The sequence below is a fragment of the Zonotrichia leucophrys genome, chromosome 6, assembly GCF_028769735.1.
Source record: "Zonotrichia leucophrys gambelii isolate GWCS_2022_RI chromosome 6, RI_Zleu_2.0, whole genome shotgun sequence".
NCBI classification, from domain to species: Eukaryota; Metazoa; Chordata; class Aves; order Passeriformes; family Passerellidae; genus Zonotrichia; species Zonotrichia leucophrys.
Genome location: NC_088176.1, coordinates 24,698,470 through 24,720,646, shown reverse-complemented (window position 1 = coordinate 24,720,646; position 22,177 = coordinate 24,698,470). Strand labels below are relative to the sequence as shown.

Sequence of the window (22,177 nt, the reverse complement as noted above, 5' to 3'; positions counted from 1 at the left end):
TGATCGGCTTTTTTTGCAAATATTAAAATGAATATTTTATGTTGTGTTAGAAAGTAATGCTGTGTTAATTTTTTAAGTAGTGTGTTAAATATACTTATTGGGTTATTAAAAAAAGTTAAAATAGAAACTATGGTATGTAGGGTACTTTTTTAAAAGAAAGGATGCCCAGCGAGATAGCAGCCACAGGACACCTAAATATTTCAGAGAAAAATAATTTATTGCCCTCTTATCAGAAGAAATTAACTTCTTCCCACCTCAAAGGTGCTGTTAGGATTCAGAGGAAGAAGCTGAAGATGACCAGACAGAATCCTGTATTTGAATGGAATTTATGCATCATGTATGAGGTGTAAGAATATGCAATAGGTTATACTTTTTAAGGGTTAATCCTCTGTTAACGTGGGTCCTTTTTCAGGCTCGTGCTGCCCAGAAAAAGGTACCCTGACTGTCTGTAACTCTTTGTCTTTATTGTCTCATATTGTCCTAATTCAAATTGTCCAAATTATTATTACTCTAATTGTATCACTATCTTTATAACCATTTTATTACTATTAAACTTTTAAAATTTTAAAAACAAGTGATTGGCGTTTTTCACATTCCATATTTGAAAAACCAGAGCTATGCTCAGGCAAACCACAATTAATAGTACAAAACAATATAAAAAATTGTATAAAATACAAAACAATATATCTGAAATATTAAATATTTATTATTATTTTTAGTATTTTATTAGGTAAGGAATTCCACTGGATTCTGCTATAAATGATATCAGATAAAACCACATGGACTATATTGAATTTCCAGTGTCTTCTACAAACACATGTAGAAGATAGGTGTTTATGTGGGGAGGGTTATTATTATCTATACCTTACTACTGCTGCAGTATCTGTTATATTAAGTGCATGTAAGAACCTCTTCAGAGGCTTTGCTAAGGCAGCTCTGGCTCCTCTCCATGCTGTTGTGGAGGTGGCCCTGCACAGTCCCTGGGAAGTGGCCCTGCTGCCTGAACACACTGCTGCATCTGCCTTTTGCCTTTTGACAAGAGGAGATGTGAAGGCCAAGTTGCAGCCTGCCTTAAAAACTCAACAATGAAATCTGTGCAATGATCTGTGCTGGAGTGGATGCATCCAAAGGGAGGTACAGAGCTTCAGATTGCAAGAATGTCCCTTTAGACCTCAAAGCCACACAACCAGGAATAGGTTTTTCAGAGAAAAATATTAACTAGGGTATTTTCACAGAAAATAAAAGCTGTTAATAGTTCTCACAAGGGATATTTTCATAGATTCAAAACTATTTTCTGAACAATTCTTGGCAGGGGGATGGGTGGAATAATTTTGCAGTATTTTCCACTATACAAGGCAGAATCAGTAACACTTTTCCCTGCAGAACTTGACAAGTGACTTCCCCGTCTCTCAATATGTGACACTAATATTTCATCTTGCTAAAATCAAATTCCTTGCTAAGTTGCTTTCTGAGGAACCTGTTTATCCTGTTTTTTTACTAACTCTTCAGATTAATACAGTTTTTACTTAGTCCTAGTGGTGGTACTAGTAGTCCTGCAGTCAGAAGTGGGAAAGTGCATGCCATTGACTGCAAATTGAACATCACAGAGTTTGGCTTGTCAGCATGCTGGGTGGTCCAGAATATCCACAAGTCCAAATACAAGTCCAATAGTGGCAGTTTTTAAAAGCATGACTAATATTTAGAGTTAGGATAGGATGGATTAAGCTTTTAAAATAAAAAAAAAAATTCACAAATAATTCAGAAAATAGCTTTTGAAATAAATGCTTGCTAGCCTTGGGAAATCCTGTCCATCTACAAATCAGAGGATGCTGTACAGCCACCTCATTCAGATTTAGGTAGTAAATTTGGTGCCCAAATGCTGAACCAGTCTGTCTTTCAGGCCAAGGCTGCTGTTTCCAGACCTGCCTGCTGTCAGCAGGGTTGCTGGAGGTGGCAGCTTCAGGCAGGGTGACAAACATTTGCTTTGAGGTTGTGTGTCCAAATCCCAGTGCCTACTGAAGGCAGCTGTGTGTTCTTTCACTCACACCTGCAAATAGCTTTAATTTGAGACAACTCTGTGACCCCCAGAAGATTAGCAGGATAGAATAAAAAACTTACCACGGCTTTAAAAGGTTTGCTGATGGTGGGCTGTGTGTCCAGCTTCATTCTCGGGCTGATGTTAATCACTGTACATTTCTTAAACTTTACTGGAAAGTGATGAGTGGAAAATTACTACTTGAGGTGATGCCTGTGATCCTGTTTCCTTGTGCTCGTGGCAGAGTTAATTTCACAACAGGAGTCATGCAAGGCTGCAGGCTGGGCGGGTGAGCTGATGGGTGCAGGCAGATACTGGTGAGCTGTAAGTGTTGCTGAATAAGAACAGAGTTTGAAATGAAACAGAGCCATGCAGACTCCTGAGTCCTCATTTCCCCTCTACGTACCTGTTTCCACTGGGTTAACTGAGGAGTCTATCTGATATGGGATTCAGTAGTTTTTATTTTGGCAGTGCTGTCCAGAAATAAGTCATTTGTTAACACCTTGTAGGTCTCCTTACATGCCAAACAGATGCATGGATAAAAAGGACTTTGTTCACAAAATTTTATCTTTGCATGTGTTGAGACTACTTTATAGCTCTTGGAAACAGGGTGCTATGTGTATGCATGGTGATGAAGGATTTAAATACTGCTGGAGTGAATAATTGGACTCTACCTGTGGAGGTGAACCACCTGCAGGCACCAGGCTGCTCAAGCAGAAAGGCGTCTTGGTTTGACACCAACCTTGTTGCATTGATTTTCCTAATCCCTAAAAGACAAGCAGTTTAGTTAGCAGAGAACAACAGCAAGAATGATTCACAGGCCCTGACATCAAGCAGAGGGCTGAAAGAGGCCAGGAAGACCCATTCCTTGTCACAGAGCAGGTGGTGAGACCATGTGCCCAAAATAATCCTGTAATTGAATTTAAGCCAGCGCAGGAATGTTGTGCATGGCAAGCTGCTGCTCTGGAATTACAGTGATTTGCACAGCTACAAGGTCCCAGGCAGCCTCTTTGCTGGCTCAGAGGTTCACACAAGCTATGAGCACACCTTCCCTCCCCTGTTACCTTCCACATTTTGGCTGTTCTGTCCCCCTGTCATGCAGAGGGGAGTGAGAGGAGCTGATCTGGCTCTAGAGCTGGACGTGTCCTTGCTCAGGTCTCTGTGACCAAGCTGAGACTAACACAGTGGGAATGAGTGTGGCTCATAGTCAGGAATTTGGCTTTATAAAGGTACCCCCAGATGCTCAGCCAGCCTTTGCACCATGCCATGGAGCTGATGAAGAGCTTTCATTGCCTCATGTTGAAGTCAACTGCCCTGCAGAAAGGAAAAATCCAAATCAGACATCTCTGAGCATGCAGGTATGCTGCACAACTGTAATTCTAAACTTGGGGAATTCTCACCTTCGGGAGGTGAACAGACTCAAGCAAGAAAGCTGAGGAAGATTTCTCTTAATCCTTTAGTTTAAGCTGGATAGTGAGATGGTGAGCTGGATGAGACTGAGCAGCTTCTGCAATGAGTGCTCAGTCACTTGGCATCCTCCAACCCTGGCCCTGTGGGAATCCCAGTGAGGGTCTGACAAGCACCTTTGTGGTCCCCAAAATTAGTTGTATCTGAATCTCATGACAATATAGCCTAAAAAATTTGGCCATGTCATGGCTCTGCTGACTTTCCCTAAATCACAACGGCCCAGTAATTTTCCTGCTGTCTCCTAAGTGTTTTCTTCCACACACATCCCATGTGCCAGGGGACCTTGGTCTTCTTGTGCTCCTTGAGTCAGGAGAGGCATTAGGAATTGCTGAACAGGTGGCTTCTGGTCACTACCTTTGAGATGCATGAAGGCTAAAGCCCTGCTGACTCTGAAGTTTTCCGATGGGAAATGTAAGGAGGGTGGTTCTGTGCCACCCCAGCTGCACTGCTTGTGCCTTCTTTAGGGGTGAGGGTGGCCAAAGCACTGTGGGCTGAGCAGAGAGTCTGAATGGGGAGTTTTGGTGAGAGAAACTTACAGAAAGGGATCAAAATATGCACAAGTAGAAGGTTCATGGGTAAAGGAGTACTGGAAGACCTTGTGGCTGCAAGTCACTTTAGATATGCAGCCAAGAACTGTAGTTTTTGTTCTTGTAATAAGTCAGCAGGCTGACAGCAGTAGGAACCCATAGGCAGCAGTATTAACACACTCAGTGGGCAGTGATTATCAAACAGACAAAATGGCCCCTGCTTTCATTATACAGTTTCCTCTTTATGGCTGGCACTTGTTTAAAAGACAAATCAGACAGGGAAAGAATGCATTTTATTTTTTCATGCTGCTTTATCTAAGTTCACTAGCTACAAAGGCAGACACAAGTGATAGGGAAGCACATTCCAGAGAGCAGCAAGGGAAGCACTAAAACTGGCAGACAATAAGGTGATTCTTGTTACACTTCTTGTCATTCCAAGTGCCATCAGTGTACATCTCCACACATTCCTCCTCTCCTTTGCCAGAAGGTTCATTTGAATACCAGTTAGTATAGCTGAGCTGAGCACCATTCAGGAGCTGGAATCTTCCTGGAATAAGGGATTGTTTTATCCCCAGGTAGGCGTAGGTGTTAAAATATTTCACAAAGTACAGAATAGCATCATTCTCTCCAGGGCTCTTTGGAGTGGCAATAGAGCCTCCAGCCTCTTTACATTTTTCCACTGTACCATCAAAATCAGCTTTTTTTCCATTGGTAGCAAAGATTTTTCCTCCAGACTCTGTTATCATCTTGTTCAAGCGAAGGACTGCAAGAGGAGGGAGAAGCTGTTAAAAGTGTGCATTCTTGTGTGTTCATTTTGCTGTCAATTTTAACTCCTGCTACTTTGCTCCATAACTTTAGATTAAACCCTGGAAAGGGTAAAGGAAAGGAGAACTTGAAATCAAAGAAATTTGAAAATGGAGAAGGGGGAAAAGGGAAGAAACACACAGATGATGAAACAGGAGAATCAGAGGAAGAAGAATCAGAGGAAGAAGGGAAATGAGAAATCCTTTTTTTTTCTAAAAAAGCATATGATTTTATTTGAGACTCTCTATAAGACTCTGAGGTAGTTTGCAGCATACCAATGTTCTGGAGTGAGAGGAATCTTAGATTTGATTTGGTCTTGATTCTCTTAGTAGGTTTTTAGTGTTCTCTTTGTCTGTTGAGGGCACAAGTTGTGCATGGAGCAGCTCTGCATAGGTAGGGATTTTAATATGCCACATCCCTGCCTTGCTTGCACTCATATTTCAGAGCTGTTACCCAGGTGTCTCCCACCAGTTATGAAAATCTAATTCCCACTCCCCTACCCCCATTTGAAAGTTTTCACTCTGATATACCAGTGAAGAAGATATAAAAAGCAATGCTATAAAACTGCAGAAAACTCTGCCTTCTTCCTAAGAAGCAATTTTTGCCCACCTGGTCTATCCCCACTAACCCAGGAGCAGCAGAAAGTAAAGGCAGATAGAATACCTCCTTCCAGTCTGGAAATCCGATATTCCAATTGATGGATGGGGTCCCCATGTTCATTGCCAGCCAGAGCTGTGAGATCTGTGAACAAAACCAGCTATTATGCACTTGGCTTTACAGTGTCAGTCGTGGCTTTCAAATAAAGCAGAGCTCATCATATGAAATTAATATGAACTTTTGAAATATTTGCTTGACAAGTTTTAGCTTACTGCTGTGTTTTAATCAGGTGATAGCTTCACACATTAATCTTTGTAAGGGTAGGGGATAAGTTCCTGGAAGTCACCTGCAGAGCATGGATGTTTATAGAAAACTGGAACTGGCAAACTGAGATAATTTTCTCTCTAAGGGATTGAGTCAGGCCAGGCAAAACTCTGGCACTTGTGCAGTAGGTTTAGCTGATCTTTAACTATGTCTGGGGACTGAATCCTGGATAGAATCCTTCAGGCTGGTAATGCACTTGCTTCCAGCTACAACCTACGACTCAGCAACAAATTTCTTGTCTATGGAAAATTCTGAACTTTTCTCTGTGAGTTGAACCACTGCATCATTAAATAGAGATTTAAGCATCTTACTTCATATAAGGAAATTAATATTAAGTCCTGATTATTTTGTTTCAAGTAGATAACACAGCAGATTATGGTAGATAGCACTGAGTTTTCAAAGCATAAAAATAGAGCACAACAGATAAAAATGGAGATAACTTCACATACCTGGTATTTGTTGCTCTTCTGCACTGTTGCTCCTACCTCCAAACAAAGGCTTGAAAGGGAATGATGGAAGAAATCCTGCAAGTTTACCTTGAACACACAATGGGAGCAGGAAAAAAGCTACTGCTAAGATTTTGTGCAGCTGTGGAGACAGCATCATTTAAAGCTGAAGGTAAACCAGACTGGTTTAGTCTCCAGGGTAGAGTCCTGCATTTGAATAAAAAAAAGAGAATGTTTTAGAATTTTTCTGAGCATGAAGTCTTACATATGTTACACTTTTTCTGCAGCGACATGAATGTCATTCATGTAGTTGCAAAGTTATCTTATTTCAGACAATTAAGATATTTTCCCAAAAGACAGATTGCTAAGTCTATGAAAGTCTACAGTGCAAACACACAAAACATTCCTTCAAAGCTCTTTCCTGTACATCAGATACCATTATATGCCATTTTCCCCCATAAAATAGTTATAATTTCATTTTAAAGGAGAGCAATAGACACATGGCTGCTTTAGCAAGAGAATATTGAAGACAAAGTGGGACATGCTGTCTTTGTCAATTGGTTTAAGAGCAAAACAACTGCTAATACTTATTCTTCTATTGCAGCACCCATTTTTTAACATCTCTTCACCTCATGTGACGAAGTCTATAAAAAGAGGTGAAATTGTTAATAAAAATGTTGATACACACATTGAAATTTGAAAGTTTTGTGACCCAGTTTAATAGATTCAACATAGCTGAAACAGCAACCTATCTAAAGATATGCAACTTACCTAGCAGCTCCAGTGTGAATTAAGAAAGACTCATTCAATGGTCCAATTTATAGGGTATGTAACTTGAGATTCATCTTCTTATCTACAGAGAGCACAATGAATACATCATATGATATGAATTGGCATATAAATGGAAATTGAATGAAATTTAACTTGAATGATAGAGGGAATGTTTTCTTCAAGAGGCAAACATACTTAAAACATGAGGAAAGTATTTGAAGGTACTTTTGTAACTTGTAGAAACACTTTCACAAGTTTTAAAACACCAACCCTAGAACAGAACAAATTTCTCAATTCATATTTGAAATACCTAATGTTTCCACAGAGTGGGTGTGGAAATGTCACAGAAGATAAGCAATTACAAGTTCACCTGAAATACAATATGCACCAGGAACACCACCATCATTTTTGTTACAGACTGAGGACGTACCAGTGATAATGACCAAAGTCTCATAACTAAACAGAATCTCACAATTGTAGCAGCAAAGGCAAATGACAAATCTGCAGCACATGTAGAGGAGACAACTGGAGAGACACATGCTGAAATAACTTACAGAATGCTCCAGGGGAGGTTTGTGTGTCAAAAAGAGCAGTTTTCTCCAGTGGAGCAAGAACCTCTCAGTGAAGGAAAAAGGTTGCTTTATGCCAGTCCTGTAAGAACAGAGGCCCAAGATGAGAAGCATCACTGAAATGGGGATGGCCTTGCCAAGTATTTTACAGCTGTTCTCAGCTCTGTGCAGTGGAGGTTTTGAGGAAAGGTGTTTGAGTCTGTGTTCCAGTTCAACCAAGTCAGATGTGGCCACATCATGCTTGTGGTGCCAGGCCAGCATCCTGGTGCTGCAGCAAGGCCAACAGCCAGGACAGCAGGGGAGTGAGGTGATTTGGGACTGGAAGGGGAATGTCAGCAGTGTCTGTATTATTCTAACCAATGCTACTGGGTCTGGGCTAGGCCAGATCACCTCCACAGACATGGTGCACCCTCACCTCAGCCTCTGATGTGTGCCTAAAGGCCTTTGTCCTTGGTGGTGTGCCCACAGATGCTGGATTAAATCCTGCTGCATTGTTTATTGAGTGCCCTTGAGTGCACTAGTCCTGTGAAAAACAAATAGGCAGTACCCAGCTGTGTGCACGCGGACAGAAGAGGGCTGTTTTAAATTTGCACAAGTTACCTTTGTTTCAAGCTTCTTGTCAAACTTCAAGTTTCTTAGCTTTTGAGTGTTTGATATAATGCTTTCAACATTCTTCTGGCAGAGATTTTTTACTTTTTATTTTTGGGGAAAAAAGCCCCACCAAAATCAAACAGAGAACGTGAGACAAGGCAGTACCTGGGTTCTAGATGAGCCCTGGAAAAGGTCACTGGCAGAGCCTGGCCCTTTGCATCCATGGTGAGAACAACTTGAACATTTAACTGCACCTGGAAGAAACCACAAGTTGGGCAAGTGTGAGATGAGGAGGAGGTTTGGCCTGCAGTTGTGGGTATCACATGATGACTCAGGGCCTGGGAAACCAGGAGGGGGACAAAAAGTTTCTTGTGATAGACTCCTGAGGGAAAACTGATGTAGATTGGATAAACTATAAACATTTCTTCTTGATTTTCATCAGCATATTAATAAGATGGTGCAAGTTAGATATTTAAATACACCTTGATTTCTAATATGCTTGTTTATGATTGCCTAATAGACTATTTTATATAACTACCATAGTTTGTAAACTACTCTCTGATCTTTCCTTGAACCACATATCACAGAGGTCTAGCAAGATTCAAGGACACAGATCTGATAAAGAACAAACTATTTTTGAGTATTGAAATAACTTTTCTTCAGTTTCCACGTCAATCAGTAAGAAGTTTCCTAGTTTCAGTGGCAGTGAAGCAAATGATGGATATTCTGAGTAGGTTTTGTTGTGCAGTGTATGTAGGCAAAGGCAAAACCTGCTAAGGACAGAGGTTGGTCAAAGCTGCTCTCTTAGCTGCTCTGAGAAGCACAGGCAGAGTTGAATGGCTGTGTGCTCCTTCCATAAGCCTGTTTGTTACCCTTGCCTTGGTATACTCAGTCTCTTGAAAGTTAGGTTTTTTCTTCCATAGTGCTATTCACAGGTAACCTTAAAAATTATTTTCTTATTCTCTGTTTGTATTTAAATGCCCGCAAGCCCGGCAATATTTTCTGTTTAAGTCAATTTTGTTCTGTTCTGCTGTTGTTTCCACCCTTGTCCTGTGTTTTCTGCATTTCAGAATAATTGTCAAAATGTCTCCAGCCACTCTCTTATGCCTGGGAATAGCAGGAAGAGCACAGAGCATGGGGAGACATGAGGTCCCATTTCTCAGAGGAGGGCTGAGGCTATTTTTGCTGAGCATTAAAAGCAATTCAGCAAGATGTAGACACTTGGGATAGCAGACTTCAACAGGCATTTTTAAAAATTAAATTTTAGAGCACGAAGTGTTCATTTTACCTGTGATCAGTGCACATGAATGCCATCTTGCCCTATGGGCTAAGGTGAAGGATCCAAGAGGAGGACTCAGGATGTCTCTGATGTGTCAGCTGGTGCAGCTTAGCTGAGAAAAACCACAGAAGCTGTAAAGCAAGACTATATCTCATTTCTTTAACAGTTAAACAGTTCCCATTGCTTCAGCCTCCTCAAGGGTTAAGGTACCTTTTCCCGGCTGTGTTGTTCAGCTCCTGAGCCACAAGGGCAGAGATGGGTGAAAGCTTCATTCCAGGTTTCACTTGGCATCAGCCAAGTTACTGGTTACAGCCCTTGAGGCAGATTCTGCCAAACCCTAACAGGGACTTCAAAAAAACATCCCAGTCCTCTTATAATTTTTTTTAAGGTGCTACTCTAATTTCCAAGAATCCTGTACCTATTGTGTTTTGGAATCAGCTGTGTTTGTGTAGCTGTTGGCTAACAGGATTTTATAAAAGTGTGCTTCAGCTTCCCATAATGAAAGATCACTTGCAACCTGATACTCTGAGCTACAGCTCACAATTTATACAAGATAAGGCAGCCCTGCCAGCCTGTGTCACATCCTGCCAGTTGGGTTCACAAGAGTTTGAACTGGAACTCGGTTTTCTCAAGAACCATGGGCCATGGGGTTTTTTTTAATCAAGTTTCTACAAAAATCAGAAAAATTTGTGTTTGCTGGAACCAATGGTCAGTTTCTTCACATGTGGTAGGGATTGATGGGGGCAGGTGTGAGGTTTTTGAATGCTCAAAATTGATAACAGTACTTCTAAGCTGAAATTACTAATTACATTATACCATTATAAAAGAGGATATCACTCTAGACCAGAGAAAATTCTCTCTGAAATAAATATCCATAATTTTTCTTGCCTAAGTCTAAATGTTAAACATACCTTATTAACTATACTCAATTTCTTTCATGTGAGACAGGATCCACTTGCCTCAAAGGGGTTTGAATTTTTGCCATCTTTTTACTTGTACTAGGATCTTAATTCCTAAAAAACAGTTTCTATAGCATGTGGGGAGTAACTAATTTTCTGATTTAAAGATCTTACCTTTATGTTGCACTTCTGTAGCAAATTATTATAAATGAAGAAAAAAGGATTAACCTGGATTTTTCCTGGTCTGGTCATTATACATCAGGAATTATTATTGCACTTTTAAGGAAAGATTTTATAAAAAAAAATTTTATATTACCATAGCAGAACACAGAAATGATGTATTTTGTTTCTTCATGCACCTAACCTCTCTGTCCATCAAAAAAAACCAAACAAAATAACCAAAAAAACAAAGACCAAACATAAATGGAGAATTCAGATCTTTCACAAATAGCAGACTGAAATCCTGGTATCTCAAATAGCATTTGAGGGTATGAATTGATAGAGTTATACACCAAACACACACACAAAAAGCTATATCAAAATTTTAAAAATAACAATTTCTGGATACTTTTTCCTCTGTGGAACTGCAAAGAATAATCAAGCAACATTACAGATCAAGTGTGAACCATAAAGAGGAAAGCACTGCCTAGCAGTCCTCTGTCTGGATCTGAGGAGCTTTTATTTTTCAGCAGCATGTATGTGTTTAATTTGATTTTTTTTCTCCTTTTTTCAATAATAATGGCTAAAGCAGAAAAGATTGGGCTTTTAGACCTAGCTTAGATACTTTGCTTATTGATGTAAAAAATACTAGCTTGTGATTGGAAAATAAAAATCTTATTTTTCTTATTGGATGAAAAACACTCCGCTGTTTTGAAGTCTAAATCTGTTTAGATATAGATGTTATGTGATGTTAAAACATTTGTAAAACATTTTTACTTATTAAGGGTCTTTACAAGAGATCTCTACAGTCATTTTGCAGCCCCAAATGTGGTAGAAATAAATTTTTCATTAACTAAAGGAATAGGATATCCCAAAACTAGTTGGAGATATATGTAAATGAAAATGCTTTTTCAGTTCAGAGAGTAAAAGATGATGTTGGTAGGGATTTTTTGGGGGAAGGATTTGGTAACTTTTTGTGACGGGTAAACACTTTGTTCTAACAAAGAAACTGCACAGTTAGACTCAAAAACTGCTAATGAGGTTTGCTTATTAAAATACTAATGTTTAAGTAGCTTTAAGTAAATCTTCAACCCTTTCTGACAGATTTAGTGTAGCTGGTCACATCTAAACCCAGGAAAATGAAAAGGTATAAATTTAGCCTTATCTTTTTTCAACAGAGTTAGAGTTGTCATGGCTCTATTCCCTTCCTGTTTGAAACTTTTGGCTAAAATGGTACCATGGTCATAGGTCTCAAAACTCCTGCCTTGGAAAGCAGGTTTGGAAGCAGGGTCACACTTTGAAATCTATCCAGTGTGGTCCTGGGTGTACCTTTTCCATTTCAGAGTCCCAGCCTGCTCTTTTATCAGTGGAGTGCTGCATGAACCTTGGGGATGAATCATCCCTTGCCAAAATTTTGGCAGGGATTGCAGTGAATGGGAATAGACCCTACACCTCTTCCTCAGGGGAGCCTTGAGAACATCTGGGACTGCCTGGAGTCAGGCCCTGCTCCCAGGGGTTCCTGCACAGAGCCAAATGTGGGGGGAAATTGTGTTTCATGCATGAATTTTAAAGCTGGTGCTTTCTTTTTTTCCCCCCATAGGTAGTGTGTAAAGGAGGATGGATGAGCTCAGGGCTTCCTCACTGCAAGGTAAGAATGTGAGAATTGCTGCTGGTGGTAACTCTGCCCAGCTGCCCAAACAGAGTAGCAGGGAGAATATTCTGTGAAATTTTGCTTCTTGATCCTACCAGAGTCGAGTTGAAGTCTGTCTGTGCTGTTGCTTGGTATATAACATCAGCAGAGATGTTTGTGTTTGAAATGACTGAACTTCCACTCTTAGCTGCCTTCCCAAAATATGATCTGCTTTGGGAAAAGACAGGTGGGCTTCCAACCCTGCAGTCCCATGGTATTCTGAGGGAATGTGCTGTTTAGCAACAAAATGCTGTCTTTGGCATTTTATACACTCTATCGAATTGAATTGAGTGCAATGTTTCTCTTTGTGTTTTATAAAGAGTAGCCTCTGAAACTAGAAAAATTATTTGCAACTAGTATTGTTGATATTTTCATGAAACAAAAGGTTGATGCTAATGAATCAGTGAGTGGTTCAATGTGACACAGGCTCTGTGATCAAAAGTGATGTCCAAAACCTGAGACCATAATTGCTCCAGTGAAGTCAATGTCTGTGCATCTCTTTTGAGGCAGAAACTATTAAGTACTTCAAAATGCTTCCAACTATGACACCACAGGCAATTTTAACTTCAGCATTTCCAATTTCCCAAGTCAAACCTTGGAATTTTCCTCTAATCTTCACAAAGGTATGGAGACAATCTGCCATGAGACTTCATTTGAAGTCTGAGTTATTCCCAACCCTCCAAAAGGGAGAAACACATCAGGCATGTCAGTTCAGGCACATTTTAATCATGTTAATCACCTAGAAATTTTGGCATTTTCCTAAGGCTAAAAAATATCACAATATGATTCATCTTATATTTTAGGATACAGAGAAATTGCAGGAATTTAATCAACCTGAAACACAGATACTCCATTTTCTCCATTCTCTGAGGTGGCTGAAAGGCCATTCTCTAAAATTCACAGATTGTGAGACGGTACATATTGCATTTTTTGTCATTCCAGGTGCCATCAGTGTACATCTCCACACATTTCTCTGTCCCTTTGCCATTGGGCTCATGCTGGTGCCAGTTGCTGTAACTCAGAGGCATGCCATTTAAATACTTAACCTGACCTGAGGTCTCCCCCTTTCTAATGCCCAGGTAAGCATATTGGTTATACTGCTTCACAATGTCCATAATAGCTTTATTCTCCTCCTCATTCTTGGGGGCTGCAAGAGTTCCTCCAACCTCTTCACAGGATTGTAGTGCAGATACAAAGTCAGCTTTCTTCCCATTGCTAGCAAGTATTTTCTCTCCTACTTTTCTTATTTTCCCATTCAAAGCAAGTGCTGAAACATGAAAAGAGTTAGCTTTGTAAATTCTCTATGGCATACTGATGTCAAAGCAAAAAAAAAAAGAAATCAAGAGATGAAAACTAAAAGTGCTAAAAGGAACAGAGGGAAAAATTGAGCTAAGGAAGAGAAATAAAGATCTTTAATTTTACTCATTCACTAACTGTTCACTAAATATATTTTTGTGCTTATGACCACTTGTCCTTGTCTCCAAGACAAGGATGTCTCACCAACATCTGCTAAATATCAGGCCTGTTATACTCTCTATACTTTCTAAAGATGATCAGTGGTACTTTCTAAAGATGATCAGGGTGCTTCAGATTTGTGCAAAGGAAACAGTAAAATGATAATTGTTTTCTGAATCCCTTTCAGTACAAAACAATTTACCACCTTTAACAATCTGGTCGTTGACAGAAAAAAGTGGTACAAGACTGAGTTTCCATGAATCCATGTGGAAAGTGCAACATCAGGTAGTTGGAATATTTTTAATTATAAACCAAATTTGAATAAATGTGCATTATGATTGCCAAGAGGAATCTGCTTCTCACCAGGGAAATAAGAACCCTGACTTCCCCTGCTTTGAGTGAGAAAATGGAGTTTTGGGGTGTAGCACCTATTCCAAATGCAACTTCTTTCCTGCAAGTCGTGGTTCTGTGACTAACTTCGCCTATTGCACTTAAAATTGATTGTGAGCTGAAAAAGTAACAAGGGGAAGAATTACCAGCCTCAAGTTGGAAAAGTCGGTGCTTCAAATTTGCTAAAGCAAATTTGCTGGCCAGAGAATCAGGCAGACCTATACAGATAAAAAACAAAAGTTAAACAGTTATACTAGGCTGTGCTGCTAGGAACAAGCCCCTGGATAACACCAATTACTATCCAGAACTAACTTGCAAAAGCATTTTTTAACATCAGCAAGAGTAAAAGAAATATTTTCATAGTATTTTTTCACATTGTTATTAATATATATTAAAGCAAACTAACAAAAACATCCAATCCTCTGAAATGATGGTAATTCTCCTCTGCAGAAAAGAAACTGAAGCTCTACAGGTTGAAGCCTTTTGTTAGTTTACCTGTGAAACTGGCTTTGCCAAAGACAGGTTTCATTGGTAATGGCAGGCATGAGGAACACTCTGAGGAGGAAACAGTTTCTATGACACCGTGTGACTTTCTTTTTCAAGTGCTGGGTGTTTATCTTGCTTTAATGGGAGCCATAAACAGTGGTAGTGGAAGGTTTCTGAATAGTGTAAAATACATCCTGTACTGCTTGCTAAAGATGGGAACCCACTGCAAAGGTAGATTCTTTTTTTCCTACCATTCTCCACAGGTAACGAGGGTCCTATGTGTAGAATAAAGTCACTAATGTACTTTCATGATCACAATCCACAATTCACAGCTAAAATAAACAGCAATGGAGAAGCACAAAACATTGCTGCATCCCCAGCAACACTGCAGCTCCTACTGCACTTCACAATCCATTAAAATCCCCCCATATTTGACCTAATGCAGAGAGAATGGGAATAATTCTAATAGTGCTTTAGCCTTGCCAGCAGACCTGGAGAAAACATTTCTACATATATATAAAATATTTATATGTTAGAGTGTTGATAACTGGTTCAATTCCTCTCTTCCCCCAGAAGAGAGAGGAGACCCATTTTTTAGAAAAAAATAAACTGCCCATTTCCTCCATTCTCTTTTCCTTCCTGTGATTAACACATCTACTTCTTTGAGAGCACATGTCCTTCTGTGTTATCTGTTCATGCAGCCTTTGTGAGGTGGGTCTCTTGCAAAAGAGGAAGTTTGCTTACCTTTCAGACCATTCCTTCCAGGGATACCAGGCAGCCCAGAAATTTCTGGGCATTTACTCGATGCATGGCAAGTCACTAACAAAGTAGCCAGTGCTATGAGGGTGTAGGATGAGTAAGACAACATGATTTCTCAGGCCAGCTGTAAAAAAAACCATCACACATTTGTCAGGTAATTCTGTAAGAAATTGTAGACATTGGTTTATCCAGCTGCACACTCTCCCCCCACCCCATCATCCCTTCTTGAAATTTACATTCTTTCCTTGTTTAAATAAAGTTTATATTTCAGATGTAAAAGATTTATTTTGCAACCATTGTGTAGTTTATACACAAAAGTCTTTCTAGACTGATAAACTTGGAGTAGTGAAGATAAATTAGCCCTTTCACTGTCGCTGACTATTTGTTGGATTAATCCTTGAGAAATGATAAACTCAGAGGTAACTGATCACACTTAAGCCATTAGCTGTCTGCAAGGACTGTAATCACCCGATGATGCATAGGATATTAACCTGAAAGGCAGATCTGTCACAGTGGGACTGGTCATGTTTGGGAGCTCGTTACAGCACAACACTATCTAAGCACATTTATTTGGCATAAACTGATACTGTTTTACGTATGGGCAAAACTTCACAGCTCAATTGACATTCCTATCCTGTTTTGAACAAACTTCCACAAGCTTGAAAATGTCAGTTAATCTTGTAGAAAATAAACTTTTGCTGGTTGGCAAAAGGCTTATTCATCTTATTTTATCCCCACAGATAAAACAGCAACTAGGGTTATAATCTGAATGCTGAGCTATCATGACTAAAAAGCATTTTAAAACCGTACCTTGTGGGTTGTTTACAGCAGAGTGGGTGGGTGTGCTGTGCAGCTGTGAAACCTGAAGGACTGTAAGATACTATGGCATAGAAATATACAGTTATTGACATCTTTCAGTTAAACTAACAGGAGATATAAAGAAAGGTTCAAGATGCCAGAATGTGTATCTGTGTCCAATGGGGTGATGCTCATGGGTTGACTCATACAAAACAAATAATATCCATTACTTCACTTTTTTAATTGGCACAAATCAAAGAGGATCCTGTACCTGCTCTCTCTTAAAAACTTCAATCTTTTTAAAAAAATCAGCATTTACACATACTAGGTTCTGAGTCTAGCTCCACTTAAAATTTAAAATAAAAGCTTGGTTGGCTTGAATGCAGTAAGATTATTAACATCTAGGTTCATCAAGTTATAACAAGGTATTTCCTATTATATTTCAAATTATATATGCCAAGCAGAATAAAAATATCATCTAGTGTCATTTATTAAGTGAGGTAAGCTTTTAAAAGAAAAAGCATTGTTTAGATCTTCCATATTGACTCTGTTATAGAAGACTTTTGAGGTTATTTTTAATCTGCATCAACAGCAACTGGTTTTTCTAGGGGAATGTCTCATCAACATCAATCTGATGCGACATACCCTTGAATATACAAATATTCAATTTTGTCATAAATTTGCAGCATATAGGATCTGCTTAACTAGCAGCAGTATGGTCAAGAATGTGCACTTTAAACAATGTAAAATCAAATCCCCCTGAGAGCAGATGTGCAGTTTTAAAGTGCAGTTGAGTTTGGTTTGTTGAATTTGGAGCATCTCGAGTTGTTTGCCCTTTACTGAAGGCCAGCAGAGCCCTCTGGAAACACTGGCCAGTGACTCAGAGAGAGCAGGTTATTAAAGACCCTAGCAGAAACCTACCTTAGGTGATGGGAATACTTACATCCTTGAGATAAGGAAATGCAATTACAACATGTACCCTTTGCCTGGTGATGATCATTCAGGGAATTACATTTGAATGGACTACTGCATCCAGCTCATAATTGGATTATGATGCAGAGTCAGACCCCTGATCAGTTATATAGCAAAACTGAAAAAACACAGCCCTTCAGTTTTAATCCAGTTTTAATGACCTTCATCAGTCATTACTATCTAGTGTCCTTCAGGCACCTCCTTATCTACCAAAATTGCTAGTATAAGCAAAGCAAAAAAATTACTAATAAAGGGAAATTTAATTTTAGAATGTAAATATGACCACAGCAATCAAAAGGAACAGGTTTGCCTTCTAGCTGAAATTCTTTGTGATTTATTAAAAGGAAATTCAACTTACCCTTCTGCTTCAAAATGAAATGAAAAATCATTTCACACGAATTCCCTTTATATAGTGTGGTGTTTGTTAAATGATATGGCTGAAGTGGATACTGGGGCCACGAATGAGCTTTTTCAGTTTTGCTCATATATTTGTTATGCAAATACTGAGGCCAGTTTTAAGGGCTGAGAAATTTCTTTTTTTTAACAAAATAAAGCCAAAGCTGTAGAAAATACAACCCAGAACTAACAGATAACCCCAGATTTGTAGACACAAAAGATATAAAACCGTAAAGTAACTTTCAGCAATTTTAGGCCATATTTTAAAATTGTTTGTTGTTTTATAAAAGCAAAAAATGGCAGATGGCCACCAGCTGCTCTTGTGAAAGGAAAGATACTCTTGTGATTAATCTTAGGGAAGCCTGGTACCTTCCAGATAGTCTGACCCAGTAATCAGAATTCTAAACTTTCCTCCTTCTCTGTATCTGATGTATTTATCTTACCTTAATATAATTTTCTAGCTATGTGCTAGAATGCTCATTCTGGTCTCTCTTGCACAAGACAGCTCCTCCTCTCTTGGTCAGAGATGGATGTTGGAAAAAATCCGTATACATGCACAGAATTCTCAAATGGATTAAAAAAAAAAAAGAAACCAGAGCTTTTGCTCCTGCAGTTTCCCAGAAATAAATACTGGGATTTTGTAACTCCCTTCTGGTTCTGATGCATTCTACTCTAAAATGATTGATCCTAGATGGGGTTTGTTTTATAAACCCCAGCAAGACAACACATCAATGTCTCACCTGAGAGACAGAAATACCTCAGCTTCACAGATTTTCTGTGTTTTGTCAGTTTATACCGTGGTCTCTATTTTTCATTTGCATTTCACCGAAACTATTTAAGTTTTGTCATCACCCCTAATAATAGTGTTATTCTTTCTGAATGATTCCAGCAGGATTCACAGCTGCAATCTAACATCTTTAGGCTCCCTGTCCAGCAATTAGAGATGTTTAATATCAACTGGCCGACCTAGCCAAGATAAAATATCAAAGCAGAAGATGCATTTAGGATTCCCCTTAGACATAGTGCAGGCACTTAAATACAATTCCATTCATAACTGTGAGCCTTGTCCTGCAGTTAAACCGCCCACCATGGCCTGTTCTCCACCTCAAAACCCCCCACAAACAGCAAACTGAGGATGTAGCGGGTTTCCTTCTTGGCAAATGATCAGTTCATACTCACAGATGTATGCTCCAGACAATCTATCTTCAAAGTCCTTCCTCTACCAGATGGGCAGCAGAGCTCTTAATGCACATTAGTCCTTTTGCAGCACCAATGGAAACCATTTCTCTCTGTAGTCCAGATGAGGTAGATGTAAAAAACTGGTGTTGAGTGGATAAAATGTGGGTTAGACAGCACCCAACAGATAAGATATTTTTTCCAATTCCTGTTGCAGTTTGGAAATAGCACAGATACCAGACAATTGACCACAAAGACCCAGGTAGTTCTGTTCCTGGATGGCAGCAGACTTCTGGGGTACATAGGAAATTTCTTCAATTCCAGAATAAGATGAGACTTAATGGATCCCTGTTTTGAGAAGCAATATTTTAAATATTGCTAGGTGCCCAATTTCTTGGGAATGTTACCAGAATAAAATCTCAACAGATCTAATTTCTAGGCAACTCTGCAACATTTGTAAGGGCTGGTTTTTCTGCTGCACCACTGCATATACCTGCAGCTCTAATACATGAACATGATAAGTCTCTGGAGATTTGTACTGTTTCTTCCACCTAACACAATGTATATTATAAGAAAATTAAAGAATTGAAATCATTAAACAGGGAGATCAGTAAAGATCCATCAGCTTATCTCCATCTATTATGAAAGTGTGGCATAAGCAAAACATGGCTTATGATCTAGGAAAGCCTTATCAATTCTTATCTTTTGGTAAAACTTTTGAAGAAAGATACATTTGATAACAGTTGTTCTCCCATGAGTCAGATCATACTTACACAATGGAATCTGATAAGAAATCTAAAACATAATCCAATGTGAGAGATTACTTAGTCATTAGATTTACTTTCCTTAGTTATGCAGCAGAGAATGAGGGAAAACAAAGATGCTCAACAAGGAAGAAAGAAAGTAAATATTTTTTCTACAACCTAGCATTCCTGTAGAATAGCTGGGATGGGAATTCTGAAATTTGCAGGTAAACCTGTGTGGTAATGGCTGAAGGCCTTTAGCTGGGAAACACCCACAAAACTCAGCCAGGGAATTTTAATGGTTTCAGAGGACCCCAGGTGCTGCATGCCTCCTTCTAGCATTAGGAAGAGCCATAAGAATAATAAATATGATGTGCTGCCAGTGGATCAAAACTAGACCCTGCTCAACTCTCAGCAAAGGGGGGAAATGGAGTCTGATTTATCAAGATGTCATCTGGCCAAAAAGAAAGTTGCTTCTTTCTACAAAAAGTTGCTTCTTTCTATAACAGCTCTGCATGCTACCCTCAAAAAACTAATTGCCAAGAAAGTTTCAGAACCAGAACTAATTTTATACAGCTTTCAAGCCTCTCAGCTTCAGAACACAAGGTAAACTCCTCATTTTGCTGTTTTGAAGTGTGCTCATCACTAACTGATTATGATAACTTAGCATATCCTGATCTGTGTAAAGCTATGTTGTGCTCTTTCACATAAAATAGTGATGCACAGCCTTGCTATTTGTGAGACAATAATTTAAAGTGTGTCACTGTGCTGCAAGTTCCTGATATTGACTCTCTGAGCGAGTCCTGGTACAGCATCTGTGTGGTAAGCAGGTGTGGTCAAGTCTCCATGTTTACCTCCTTCAAAACAATAGTCATTTTCATATTTGTATTCTAGCATTTCCACTGTAATTTATTTGCTGAGCTTTAAATCATACAGAGTTAAGTGTCTATAGTTAGCTTTAAGAGGGCTCATTGGCATCAGCTCAAGGCTTCATCAGAAATACAGGGCACTAAGCATATGTCACCTCTTATGTCATGAAACAACCCAGTAGGTGAAGTGTTACCTCCTCCCCTCCTGCAATTCAATTTTATTGACACAAAACCAAACAAAAATATGGGAAGTTCAACAGTCTCCGCCTTTGGAAAATAAGAAGAACTGATAAAATAATTTGTATGCTAATTCACAGTGCACTGATGCAGAAATGGGAGCAAAAAAATGTAGACAGTGAGGCACTTAACCACACTGTTAATACTGAAATAAAACTCTTCTCTGTGTGCCCCAGACCTTAACTTGAGGTAAACACATTATAGGAAGAAGGTAATTGCTGATGAGACCTGTTCATATTTATGAAAAATCATGGCATCAGAGAAATGCTGTTATTTTGGGGAAACACTGTTATTTTGGGGAGTGGATCCCAGGGAGATTTCTATGTTTAAGTGTACACAGGTATATGTAGAAGAAGAAGGAATACTGAATATATATGATGAGTTTCCAAGCAGAGATGGCAGGCAGAGCATGGAGCACTGGATTTTAAAGGGCTGGCTTCACCAGACTGAACTGAACCTTAACCCTAACCCAAATACCTTTCCATCTATCTATTTTCTATTCTAGGAAAAACAATTCAAACTTTGCTATCAAGAAAAGAGGTGACCAGATTTCTATTTTTTTTAAAAAAAGTCATGGTTCTCTCCTGCCAAAGAACTTTCAAGTTAAACCTATGTTAACAGAAGTACCTGACCTTTGCTTTCAGATTACATTAGATTCCTTCTCTCTCATATACTTCAAAAAATTGATTTAAACTACAGATATCAAAGTGGTCTCTTGGGTTTTGTGACAATGGTAGGCAAGTTGCTAGATTAAAGTGATTTTGACTGAACTATTGTTTCTATGCCTTGGATTAAAAAAGGAGAAAATCAACCTGAGCACATTAAAACAAAGGCATCAAGCAGCTCTTACTTGGACAATAACAGATTTTTAGACACAGCCTTCTTCCTTCCTTTGGGCAGGCCAGGTGCTCTTCCCTTCTCCCTTCCCATATTCTTTATCCAGGTTTAGTAAAACTTTGGACCATACTATAATCAGCTTCTTCTTGTCCTTTCATAAACAAACAGAAACCAGAAATATTTCACTCTAAATTCAAAACATAGTAACGTTTTCAAGAATGTTTATTGCCTGTTTCAGAGCTAGAATAACTAATGTTTAGAGAGATGGTATTCTTAAGATCATTGAGGAATCCTGTTTGTTTTTTTTTCCCCTCAGATCATCACTTCACCTTTTATCCTGTAAGACAACTGTACTGTCCTGTATTACCAACTCTATTCCTCCTTTGATCTCCTGCAGCAAGCAGCCCCCTTACAGAAATACTGCATAACAGCATGGGGCATGACTCCTAATCTTTGTTCAACAGCACAAGGAAATTACTCACTGCAATGTCACTTAGGTGTGTCACAGCGGAGTAAACATTGCCCTGTTTCACTGGGAACAGTGCAAAGAGTAATGCTGGAGGTGTGCTGCCACTTTGTGTTCCCATAGAGATGGGAACACCACTTACCTCCCATCAAAAGGGGTAATAGGAAGCAATTTATGCTTGAACAGCCACTGGCCAGCATTGCCTTGGAAACATGTGCTTGCAATTCATATCTTGCCCTTATGAATAGCCACCTGGCTCTTGTTGTCAATTTAAAATAATCTAGCCTGCTGATGGGAAAAAAATTCTGCCAAGCTCTTATTATGTTGTTATTGCTGGGAAATGGCTGTGTAATGTCTCACTGATAAGTGTTAGAACATATGTAACCAAAAGCACTGTCAAAGTTTTATTTGCAATAGAAATTCAAAGTCCTTGGG

General features: G+C 39.2%; 2 protein-coding genes across 3 annotated transcripts; both read right to left on the bottom strand.

Moving 5' to 3' along the window:
* Positions 1-4,308: 4,308 nt before the first annotated feature.
* Positions 4,309-6,407, bottom strand: LOC135449780 (pulmonary surfactant-associated protein A-like). Its single transcript, XM_064717107.1, has 3 exons — positions 6,204-6,407; positions 5,497-5,574; positions 4,309-4,792 (listed from the first exon to the last, which is right to left on the bottom strand). The coding sequence occupies exons 1-3, from the start codon at positions 6,358-6,360 to the stop codon at positions 4,416-4,418; spliced, it is 612 nt and encodes a 203-aa protein (XP_064573177.1). The 5' UTR covers positions 6,361-6,407; the 3' UTR covers positions 4,309-4,415.
* Positions 6,408-12,880: 6,473 nt separating this feature from the next.
* Positions 12,881-21,933, bottom strand: SFTPD (surfactant protein D). 2 transcript variants are annotated; one of them, XM_064717183.1, is made up of 6 exons: positions 21,885-21,933; positions 18,594-18,703; positions 16,059-16,128; positions 15,234-15,372; positions 14,150-14,221; positions 12,881-13,425 (listed from the first exon to the last, which is right to left on the bottom strand). In XM_064717183.1, the coding sequence occupies exons 4-6, from the start codon at positions 15,355-15,357 to the stop codon at positions 13,049-13,051; spliced, it is 573 nt and encodes a 190-aa protein (XP_064573253.1). In that variant the 5' UTR covers positions 15,358-15,372; positions 16,059-16,128; positions 18,594-18,703; positions 21,885-21,933; the 3' UTR covers positions 12,881-13,048. The 2 variants fall into 2 exon arrangements, with proteins under 2 accessions (XP_064573253.1, XP_064573254.1); XM_064717184.1 differs by lacking the exon at positions 16,059-16,128.
* Between the last annotated feature and the right edge of the window lie 244 nt (positions 21,934-22,177).